The sequence below is a fragment of the Sturnira hondurensis genome, unplaced genomic scaffold, assembly GCF_014824575.4.
Source record: "Sturnira hondurensis isolate 20B ecotype Veracruz unplaced genomic scaffold, ASM1482457v3 Scaffold0009449, whole genome shotgun sequence".
NCBI lineage: Eukaryota > Metazoa > Chordata > Mammalia > Chiroptera > Phyllostomidae > Sturnira > Sturnira hondurensis.
Genome location: NW_028082080.1, coordinates 321,127 through 333,816, shown reverse-complemented (window position 1 = coordinate 333,816; position 12,690 = coordinate 321,127). Strand labels below are relative to the sequence as shown.

The 12,690-nt window shown below is 37.9% G+C and overlaps 1 protein-coding gene across 1 annotated transcript in view; it reads right to left on the bottom strand.

Moving 5' to 3' along the window:
- The window catches only part of CASK (calcium/calmodulin dependent serine protein kinase), a 365,574-nt gene that overhangs the window by 105,213 nt on the left and 247,671 nt on the right, over positions 1-12,690 (bottom strand). Inside the window, exon 11 of the mRNA XM_037057119.1 lies at positions 5,235-5,356. Within this exon, the coding sequence (XP_036913014.1) occupies positions 5,235-5,356 (122 nt within the window). The remainder of the gene's footprint in view (positions 1-5,234; positions 5,357-12,690) is intronic.

The following is a 12,690-nucleotide window of genomic DNA, read 5'->3' as shown; positions in this document are numbered from 1 at the left end:
AAATGCATGCCAGCACTTCCCAGGGCCACCCTTAGAGTCAGTCATTTCACGAGGTGACTGGGGTTCACATGTAGCACTTGTCTGGCAAATTCTGCAGATACGGCATATTTTTGCTGAGCAGAGGTCATTTTTAGCACACCAGCTCCTTTTCAAATCAAGGTGCATTGATAAGGCAGATGCTGATACTACAGACACACCTTTAAGTTTATAATTTATAAACACCCAAAAGAAGTTTAAGTATGTTTTTTCCTACTAAAATCTGAGTCTCTTCTGAGGTTGTAAGAATGTCTATCCAAGAATGCAGCAGTTACCCAAAATAAATGTTTTTAGTAAGGTCTGAGAAGTTAGCATTGGGCAATAACTGGTGTCCTGGCTAAGGTCCAAAGTTCAGTCTGTTCCTAACCTTCTGCTCCTCCTTGTAAAAACTAGCAATGTTCTTGCATTTCTCCTGAAGTCTGAAGCTTGGGGTGCTCAGATACCTTGTTATATTAATGAGAAAAGCACAACTTTGAAAACTGATTTGGGCTTCTCTGCACCTTTAATTGACAAAAAGTCCTTGATCTAAAGGTCAGTAAATCTGCCCTGGCTAGTGGATTGAGCACCAGTGGATTGAATGCTCAATAATACTTTCACTAAAAGTATTATTAATAACAGGAGTTCATCTACTTTACAAGTGGCAAACACAAGGCCTGTGGGCCAAATCCGGCCCTTTACCTTGTTTTATCTGCCCAGCACCTTGTTTCTGCCCAGCACCTTGAGCAATCAGTGGATTGAGCACCAGTCTGCAAAACCAAAGGGTTGCTGGTTTGATTCCCAGTCGGGGCACATGCCTTGGTTGTGAGCCAAGTTGTGCCCCCAGTAAGGGGTGCCTGAGAGGCAACTAGACATTGAGGTTTCTCTCCTCTTTCTCCTTCCCTTCCCTCTCTCTAACAATAAATAAATAAAATATTTAAAAAATTAAGGTCAGTAAATCTCAGTAAAGACCTTACCACTGACTACACTGAAATAAACCAAATCTTCACACTCTGCTGCAGCTTCTTTCATATACCTTACATACTAGTTCTAGTAAAGGATAAGACTTCTGTGGGAAATTCACAACTGTGAAATCTTTTTGCATAAAACGAAGCAATGATAGAGAATAACATATATTTCAAGAGCCAACGAATAGAGGTCAAACAATAATTTAAATAACACACATAATAATGATGACCATGATGATGACAGTGGTGGTGGTGGTGGAGGAGGAGGAGGAGGAGAAGGAGGGGTACTGGGAGTGAGTCACAAAATATAATAAATTTTAGGGATTTTGGTGCCCAAGGAAAGTAATAGTTATTTGAAATAGACTTAATCTGAAATGTCCGCAAGTCATTGGAGATAAATTACACTAAAGAGAAGAACCATTTCCTTATCTTCCTGGGCACATTTTTTACTTTATTGAGATATAATTGACAAATTTAAGGTTGTAACATATTTAAAGATCACAACATGGTGATTTGATAAATGTCTACACAGTGAAAAGATTCCCATAATCAAATTAATTAACATCCATCACTTCACACATTTATCTTTTTTTTTTTTTGTGAGAACACTTAAGTTCTACTCTTTTAGCAAACTTCAATTACACAATACAATGTTATCAACTAAAGTCACCATGTTACACTTTAGATCCTCAGACCTTACTCATCTTATAACTGAAAGTCTGTACCCTTTTATTAGCCTCTCTCTATTTTCCCCACCCCCAGCCAGGGGCAACCATCATTGTGTTCTGTTTCCATGAGTTCAATTTTTTTTTAAGATTCCACATATAAGTGATACCATGCAATATTGGTCTTTTTCTGTCTGGCTTATTTTACTAAGCACATTTTAAAACTATGTTTCTCAGCTTTCTTGAAGCTAGGTAGGCATGTAACTAATACTTCCCCATGAAGTATGGGCAAGAGTGATACAGCCCTTTCCAAGCTCGACCCTGCAAAAATTTTCATTTTCTTTTAGCTGCTGGCTGGATGCAAAGGATACAGTGGAAGATTCCAAAGTGTTGGGGGAGGGCAGAACCACATAGTGGAGGAAACCTGGATCCCTAAATGACTATGTGGAAGAGGAGCCCTCCCAATCTATTTGTTGTAGGTGGTGATGTAAGTAAGAAATAAAATATAGGACTTCCGCCAAGATGGAGGCATAGGTGGAAACACTGTGCCTTCTCCCACAACCAAGTTTGGATACAACAAAAGTTTTGGAGAACTAAGACACACCCAGAGACCAGAAAACCGAATTATACGGAAGTCCTACAGCTACGAACCGTTCAACGGGGACGGTAAGAGAGGCAGAGCCAGAAGCGGAGCAGGGTCGGGAAGGATAGACCTAGGAGTGCAGGCAGCCCGGACCTAGTCGGGGTGCGGGGCAGACTGACCAAGGTCGTACATTCGCGCGCAGTGAGACGGACCACGCAGGCCCCAGGAGGCGAACCCAGTGGTGGAGGGCTGACAGCGGTGGCACACTCGCGTGCAGTGGAGCGGGGTGCGTGGCCCTGGTGACGGTGGTGGCTGTGGTGCTGGTGGGGGTGGCGGAGGCGGGCGCCGGAGGGAAGCCATTGTCCCTCTTTGACCCCGCCCCCACATACAGCGTCAAAACCCAGCGACTTAGTTGCCCTGCGCTAGTGAACACCTTAGGGTTCCGATCCTGCTACTTAACAGGCACGAACAGCCCAAAAGATGGTACAAGAACTCAAAGTCCCAGAGCCAATAACTCTAAGTGACCAACAGATTGCCAGCCTCTCAGAAGCCCAATTTAAGATACTATTTATCAGGATGCTCACAGAATTGGTAGAGTACAGTCACAAATTAGAGGAACTTAGTCACAAATTAGAGGAACATATGAAAGCTAAACTAATTGAAATGAAGGGAGATGTCCAGGAAACCAATAGCGATGGACAGGAAAATGGGACTCAAATCAAGGGAGTGGACCAGAAGGAAGAACGAAACATCCAACCAGAAAATAGTAAAGAAACAAGAATTCAAAAAAATGAGGAGAGGCTTAGGAACCTCCAGGACATCTTTAAACGTTCCAACATCCGAATTATAGGGGTACCAGAAGGGGGAAGGAAACAGCCACGAGTGGAAAATGTATTTGAACAAATAATAAAAGAGAACTTCCCCAGTCTGGCAAAGGAAATAGACTTCCAGGAAATCCAGGAAGCTCAAAGAGTGCCAAAGAAGTTGGACCCAAGAAGGAACACACCAAGGCACATCATAATTACATTAGCCAAGACTAAAATGAAGGAGAGAATCCTAGAAGCAGCAAGGGATAAGGGGACAGTCACCTACAAAGGAGTTCCCATCAGACTGTCAGCTGATTTCTCAAAAGAGACCTTCCAGGCAAGAAGGGGCTGGAAAGAAGTATTCCGAGTCATGAAATCCAAAGACCTACAGCCAAGATTGCTTTATCCAGCAAAACTTTCATTTAGAATGGAAGGACAGATAAAGTGCTTCTCAGACAAGGTCAAGTTCAAGGAGTTCATCATCACCAAGCCCTTATTATATGAAATGCTAAAGGGACTTATATAAGAAAGAGATGATGAAAAATATTAACAGTGAAAGGACAGCAAACACACAGTTATTAACAACCACACCTAAAACAAAAGCAAACCAAGAGGACAGCTAGATCAGGAGTGGAACCATAGAAATGAACACATGGAGGGTTAGAAACAGGGGGGTGGGAGGAGGAGAAGGGGAGAGAAGGCACAGAAAATAGCATAGATGGTAGGTAGAAAATAGATAGGGGGGAGGGCGAGAATAGCGGGGGAAATATAGAATCTAAAGAAGTTGAGACACGTGGTTATAAACTAAGGGGGGAGAAGGGTGGGGGAGGGAGTGTGTGGGTGGAGGGGAATGAAGGGGGGAATAGAACAACTGTAATGGTATAATCAATAAACTATATTTAAGAAAAAAGAAATAAAATATAAAAAAGCCAAACTAATTTTTAAAATTTGGTAATTAATTTGATTTGACCACATTTATGGAAAGAAGTCACCGTTAGATACCTATGATTACATTTAGTATGAAGTTGAAACATAATGCAACACTCTTAGCTTAGCTTTCCCCAAACTAGTCCTCATCATTTTGACAGGATTGTGAATAAAAGTTCTATGTCTAAATTAGTTTTAGAAATGCTCTTTTTTTTAGTTTTGTACTATGCTCTTTATTTTTTAATTGGTTTTCAGTTACAGTTGTCCTGCCATTCTCCCCGTTGCTCTCCCCTGCCCTGTTCCCCTGCCCCAGCCCCCATAGTCAATCCCCAAACTTGAATCACATTTCTTTGCTATAGGATATCTCAGAGGTGTTAATATACTAACATCCATTGTAAATCTGTACAAAAGGAATAAAGAATGTAGCATTTCCCAAACTTAATTAGCCAATAAGTTTAAGATCTGCCCCCTCTCATGGCAACACTCATTACTGTCTCCTAAAGCAATGTTCTGTAGAATATATTCTTAAAACATTTTGCTTTAGTTGACTTTGCCTCATATGGTAGATCAGAGTTGGCACCAAAATTTCTAGGCACCCCACAGCAAATATTGTTCTCTTACTAAGGGAAGGTTTTTCTTGTAAAAATGAAACCCTAATACATACTACTACACTAACATGTACTAAGAATGTTTTCACTGCTAAAGTGAAGCAAGTTCTCTAAGAAAGGCATTTTATTAAAATGTGACTGAAATGAAGGCAGATGTGAACTGTCAGCTTCTGATTTTCTTTGTATTTCAATCTGCTGTTAATGGAGCCTGTCCTATTTAATAATGAAGTATATTCTTATGTTTTAAGGAGAAGAAACTGAATCTATGAAAATTGGCCATATTAAATACGAAATGTGTGATATAGTCCATTACACAATATCTCATTTACTTTTCTCTCTCTTATACTCATGCTTGAGGTGCAATGTTTTAAAACAATGTTTAAAGCAATAAAAACTAATCATAGCTAATATCCATGGATTCTTCTAATAGAAATACACACACACACACACAATTTTTTTCACCATTACTTGTTAGGCTATGTTGCATTGTGCTTTATATGATACAGAACTTTATTTTACTTACGAATCTGTGATGATTTCCCACATTTCTCACAGACTTAAGGCAACTGAAAAAGGACTCTTATGGTGGACATCAAGAAATTAATGTAAAGCAAAATGATATGCTAAATATTTACCTCCAAAAAATAATAAAAAGAGAGACTTACATCTAGTAGTGTGTGAAGATGCTGATCCTGGAAAACACTGTGTAGAAAATCTAAGTCCTTTTCACTGCAGTCTGTAAGTGCATGAATTTCTTCCAGGCTGTCCAGCACCTGTGAGACTGCTCCTAAGGGGAACACACAGAAAACAAATAGCCAGTACAGAAGGTCAACATCAGACAGACCTTTGTAATTTAAATCTTGCATTTCAGAACAATGGGCTAACAAACAGAATTTCAAAGGCTAGTGTCTTTAGTGGAGGGCAGACTTAAGTGGAATTTCCTATCTTTAAAAATTGAGTATTCTCAGTGAATTTGTTTTAACAATGTCATGTGTACTCTTAATTTTTTCAAAGCAAACTGGGGCTTGTCTTACTCTAATTAAGTAAATTCATTAACTATAATTGAGCTGCTAGATAAGATCCCAGTGTAGCAAGTTATACATCAGATGAATGTGGGTCCCACGACCCCATGATGTTTTGCAGTATTACAGAAATAACACAGGTGAACCTTTCATATAGGTGCATTCCATCAAGAACTGTAGATTTATAGACATCTACAGCTGACCATAAAGCCAACTATAGAACTGAGGGACAAACACCTTCAACTGGGAGCTCCTGCAGTGTAAAATAGGCCTCTTTGGATTTTTAAGGCTCAAACTTAACAAAAACCTCAATCCATCTTATTTCTTTCCTTCACATACAAAGTCAAGAGAACCAAGTTGTTCTCAATCTGTTGGGCCCTTTTTATTCAGAAGACAAAGACGAAGGGTAAAGTATACTGACTGACACTTCCAAATACCATATTAAGTACTAGGGCAAATCATTTTTGCAGAGCAAAGCAAATAGTAGTGTGGTTATTTTCTTTAATTTTCCTCTTAGAAGCAAGGAATCCTGAGAGCTATCAGCAGGGAAAGATTTGTACTGAGTAGTAACAAAGTCACTTACACAGCCTTAAAGAAATGATTAGCCTATTGTACTCTACAGACAACACCTACATACATACTTCAGAGAAAGAAAAGAACCTTGAGAGGAGAGGCTTCAGAATATTAGTATCCATGATGTTGGGTAAATTTTAAGAAGAAGTGCCTTGTTGTCTTGGATCAGTAGTTTTTAGACAGTGGTGATTTTGCTACCCAGGCGGACACTTCACAATGGCTGGAGTCATTTTTGTCACAACTGTGGTGGCGGGTAGTAGGGAAAAAGGTTGTGCTACCGTCATCTAGTGGGTAGAGGCCTGGAATGCTATTAAATATCCTAGAATGCCCAGGACAGTCCCCTTCCACCTGAAAGAATTATGTAGCCCCAAATGCCAATAGTTCTGAGGTTGATAAACCTTGCTTTAGATCAGGGGTCCCCAACCCCCAAGCTGTGGACCCATACTGGAACTGGGCTACACAGCAGGAGGTGAGCAGCAGGGAGCTAGTGATGCTTTGCTTGCACCTGTCTCACCAAACCCTCCCCCTGGTCCATGGAAAAATTGTCTTCCAAGAAACTGGTCCCTGGTGCCAAAAAGGTTGGGGACCGCTGCTTTGGATAAAGATAAAAATCTTGAATCTTTCTGTTCTGAAACTCTATGCTGTTTCTAATTACTTCTTGGCTTGGACTTTATCCATTTACATGCACTTATTGGTAAGAATGTAAATGGTTACCACTTTTCCAGAAAGCAATCTGGTAACACAGAACACAGATCCTTAAAAATGCTCATGCACTTTGATCCAATAATCACATTTACAAAAATCTATCTTAAGGAAAAACAGGAAATACAGAAAAATGTTTATGTATAAGGATACTTACCATACAAAATGGAAAAAATCTAATAGTTAGAGAATGATTACATAAATTATAGAACATTCATAAATGGACTATGTGGCCAAATGAAAATTACTTTTAAAGAATTTTAAAAACAGAGAAATCCTCATAACATAGAATTAAAGAAAGCAGAATACAAAACTACAGAAACTGTATATTCCCAATTATGACTGAAAAAAATACAAACTCAGAAAAAAACAATGAAATACAGCAAAAGGGTAACAGTATTTTATATTCCTAGTTATAGTTCATTCTGTTCCTCTTCATACATTCCAAGTTTTCTATACTAGAAAAAAGTTGCTGTATAAGCAACTGCTCTTTTTTGTAGTACTATTTAATTACATTAAGCATTTAAGGCTCAAGCCATAAATCAAGTGATTATCCAGATGGAAACCTAATTATTATTTTCACTTGTTATTTTAGTGCAACATTACCCAATTTTTATTTTTGCCAGTATTGCTTATGCTGATATATAATCTAGGTGGAAGTTTATTAATACTATAAGATTAAAATAGTATCTAGCAAATACTAAGCCAGCAAGTGTAACTGCTGGGAAGCAATTTTGGCTGTGAAGTGCCAAAGCTCTGTGCAATTCTTGTCCCATCAACACATAGCATGGATTACCCTATGTGTACACTTGTTCACCCTTGTTTTCTGTGCTGTGAGGTCCTTAAGGCAGGTCTACATTTGATTCATTTTATAACACCCACAAGGTATCCACTGAATTAATGCAGTACCAAAGAAACATCGTAATAGCAGCTCCCGATTCTTGAGTATTTATTATGTGCCAGGCACATCCTCAAGAAAATGCAGTAAGGTAGATACATTTACCGGCCTCTCTAAATAGGGAACTGAGATTCAGAGAGGCCAAGGAAGGTCACAGCTAGAAGTGGTAGAGCTAGGACTCAGCTCTGGTTTGTCTTGCTCCTTGTCTAAGTCTGTGCCCTACCGGAGCTACTACACTAATTGGCCCCAGCAGGAAAATCAGGGGAACCTTCAACACAAAGCTATGTGTGGTTTATGGATAGGGAGGTTAAAAAAAAAACTTGAACCCTATTGGGTCAGACAATAACCCAAACCTTTATTGAACTGTTACTGCTTTTTGCCAGATGCTAGGCAGGAACTTCAGAGAAAACAGGTGTAATTCCTGGCCTCAAGAAAGGAACTCTCAGGCTACTGTGTGAAGTAGTCACCCCATATTATACCCTGAAGTAAATGGGCACAGAAATGGGCTGCTTGAGGGGGAAACCTCAGAGAGGAGTTGGGTGAGCAAGAGGAATTCAAAACCTCCACCTAGAGTCTAATCTGCTTTTAGGGGCCCAGTGGATGCCTTGCTGGAAAGCATAAAGGCATCTGTTAGCCTGTTTCCAGTAGACAAGACCCACTAGGTCAACAAATCTATTTAACCACCTTAAATCTGCTTCCTTCTCTGAAATGATTTTAGTCTTGTCTTGTACCCTAATGTGAAACTTTGTGAATTTTCAATCATGAAAGGAAGCATCTCTATAGCTATATTCAAGTTGCTTATTTCAAACTCTGAAAAGTATCCCTAATTTTAAGTTTTTGTAATTTGGCAGAAAAATTCATTTGTATTCCACTTCTCCATTGTTATTTTCAAATTAAATAAATGCTATTTTTAGTTTAACCTCAAAATCTTTTGTCATTCTTGGTCATCTTAATACCTTCCATGGACACCTTTTGTAATTCTGTTATTTCTTTCTTTGGATATAACCAGCAGAACCACAGATACATTTTTAGTCTGGTGGATGTATATAACTGATATCTGTAGTTGAATACCAAAGCCATCTAAAACTCCCATATTTTTTTAATTCATTATAAAACATAAATGTACACAAACACATTTTAGGGGCTTTTCCACTGTTATTTGTTTAAAACTGAGGCAGCAGTAATAATACAACACAGCATACGCAGGCTCTTAAGCTGCTACTAAGTATTTATTTTGTTGATCAATACTGTCAAATCTGAAAAAAACTATTCACTTTTCTTAAAAACTGAAAAGGATGTTTTTATATCAGACCTCTGTATAAACTTGTAACTACCTTGAAAAATTCAATAAATAAACAGAACATGAGTTCACCCCTCTAACTAATGGCAGGACTGTAGGTATCCTATCCACATCTGTATTCCAGGCTGTACTTGCAGACTGTGTTGTACAAAAAGACACAACAGAACATATTCAGTTAAAATTATTTTTTCTGAGCAGCCCTGGCTGGTGTAGCTCAGTGGATTGAGCGCGGGCCTGCAAACCACACGATCGCAGTTCGATTCCCAGTCAGGGCACATGCCTGGGTTGCAGGCCAGTTCCCGGCAGGGGATGCATGAGAAGCAACCATACATTGATGTTTCTCTTCCTCTCTCCTTCCCTTCCCCTCTAAAGATAAATAAATAAATATTTAAAAAATTATTTTTTTCTGAGCAAATTCTGAAGACTTGAAAATAAGTATTATAGCAAAATCACAGAAAACAGTTAATTTTAAAAAACTCATAGACACAGACAACACTATGGTGATTACCAGAGGGAAAGGGGATGGGGGAGGTAGAAGAGGGTATAGGGGGGATAAATGGTGATGGAAGGAGACTTGCCTTGGGGTGGTAAACACACAATACAGTATACGGGTGATGTATTGTAGGATTATACACCTGAAATCTATGTAATTTTATTAACCAATGTCACCCCAATACAATCAATAAAAATTAAAAAGAAAATAACATTATTTTCATACTTATATTTGTATGATAGTTCATAATTTCCAAAGTGCTTTTATACTCATTAGTTATGTAATTCCACAATAACCCTGTTCTGTAGGCAAATATTTTTACATTTGAAAAACCTGCTTACTAGGGTATAATTAAGTTAATATTCCCCAGTTTACACATATACTTTCATCACTCCAAAAAAAAAAATTCCCTCTTGTCCTTTGCAGCCAATTTCTCCCTCCCAACCCTCTGACAATACCTTTTATTCTCACTATACAGAGCAAATTCTGGTTATCAAGTAAGTTATAAGCAACAGTGAATCCCATAATGGTAATTACAGTTTGGATTTCAGCATCTGTGTTATATCCAATTCAAATTATGAAAACTCACACATAGTGACAAATGATTTAGATTCTTTATGTATACAATTTAGTAGAGATGCCTCAAAACTTATTGGTTAAAAGAAGCAAACTCTGCAAATGTGTTCTGTTGGAGCATAGATACTAAAATTCTAATGGCATTATGCTTATTAGAATAGTCTATGTTTCTAAATAGCAACATCATTGGGTACAAATTTGTTAAAGTGTTTTATTAAAAAATTTTTTTTGGTTTTGATATGGTCATTTATTTTTTTAAATTAAATTTATTGGTCCAGAGAGGAGAGGGGAGAGAATCATAGGGGAAAAGGGGAGGGACTGACATGAATATGTATAAAGGACACATGGACAATAATTAAGGTGGGGGGTGGAAATGGGAGGGAAGTGGGGAGCACTGGGGGGGGCAGGGCAGGGAATATAAAACAGAAAACTGTACTTGAATAAGAATTAAATTAAAAAAATAAAATCATGTTCATTTAAGTAAAAAAAATAAATTAAGTTTATTGGGGTGACATTGGCTAATAAGATCCTATAGGTTTCAAGTGTAGATTTCTATGATACATGATCTGTATAATGCCTTGTGTGTCCACCACCCAAAGTGAGGTCATATTCCATCACTATATATTTGACCCCCTTTACTCTTTACTACCTCCACCCCCTTCCCTCTGGTAACCACCATACTGTTGTCTGTGTCTATGAGTTTCACTGTCAAAGTATTTTAAATGGCATTCTCCTGGTTGTTAAGTGAGAAACTTATAAAACTTTACAACTAAGGAAAAGCACTACTTGATATCTCCAAGATGCCTTCATTCCCAAATGACAATAGATCTGCTGATTTTTTTTAAAGGAGAGGGGTGATAAATCTGGAGAAACAAAAAGCAGTTACAAATGGCAAGAGTATTACATTTCAATAGCCATTAGCTTGTACGTGGTAGGCAGCCTGTAAGATGGTCCTCAAGATCCTGGCCTCTTGGTATTAATTCTCTTGTATGAGCAATTTCATCCCTGGAGTGTGGGCTGGACTTATTAACTCATTTTTAATGAACAGAATAGGACAGAAGTGATAGGATGTAACTTCCAAGAATAGGTTTTAAATACTGTGGCTTCTGTCTTTCTCTCTTTCTTACTTTTGTCCTCCTCTAATCATTCATGCTGAAGGAAGCAAGCTTCCATGTTGTGAGCAGCCCTATGGAGAGGCCCAATAGTCAGTGAGGAACTGAAGCCTGTCAATAATCTTGTGAGTGACCTTGGAAGAGGATTTCTCCTACAGTTGGCCCTTCACATGAGATTGCAGCTCTGAACAAGTTTGATTGCAATCTTATGAGAGATCATGAGCCAGAGGCACTGAGCTAAACCATGCCCAGATTTCTGATCCATAGAAACCATAAGATGATAAATGTTGCTTTGCTGTTATTCACTATATAACAACAAATAACAAACACACTGTGAGATTTTTATACAGTCATGCACCACTTAACAACATTTAGGTCAGTGACGGACCACATATACAATGGTGGCATGTACTGCTAGTCATGTAAAGTGTACCACATACAATTAACAGTAGTAGGCTATACCACCTAGGTTTGTGTACGTGTACTCTATGATGTTTGCATAGTGAAGAAACTGCTTTATGACACATTTCTCAGAATGCATCCCAATTGTTAAGTGGTGCATGACTGTTAAATCAGCTGCAATTGGAGCTACAACTAATGTAACAAAATGTGACAATGAATTTGATTACTAGCTTCCAAATTTTCTAATTTATCTTTGTCTCTTATATACCTTCCTTTCAGTAAGCACAACATTAAGGTAAAGGTTTATTCTTTTGTTTTAATTGAAATTATTATTGAGATAATAGATTTATATGCAGTTTTAAGAAATAATAGAGATCCCTTGTATACTCTGCTCAGTTTTCCCACTGGTAACATTTTACAAAACTACAGTATAATAATACCAGAACTGACATTGACACAGTCCACCTATCTTACTTGGTCTGCCTGTTTTATTTTTACTCATTTTGTGTGTGTGTATGTACGTGTGCAATTTCTTACATGCCTTTTACTTTAATATTCTCCCATACTCAATTATATCCCTTTGTAATTAAAATATAGTCATTATATTATTCTTCATATATGTTCTTTCTGATGGTAAAAGTTAAGAGATATGAGTAGACGTAAATTCAGTATTTTATTTCATAGTGCCATATTAATAAACTGAAAATAGAGTCAGTAACAAGAAGTAATAAAAACCACTTACAGATTATGTACCTGTCAAAGGAAAATTCACTTACCCTGAGTTTTCTCGAAAGCAAACTATAAAGTAAAATGTTACCCTTCTTCCAGAATTAATGTATTTGTGCTTGAAATTCAGATGTGAAATAGTAAGTGCAATTAAAATTTTAACACTGCCTCTTTTTCGTTTTATGAAAGAAGTGAGAAGTTAATATTTGTATAACGATGCCTCAGGAAATCAATATATCCAAGCTTTTATTTTATGATCAGGCAGTGTTAAAATTCACAAGTAAATATCTACACACAAACAGCCAAGGAAAAAGTCA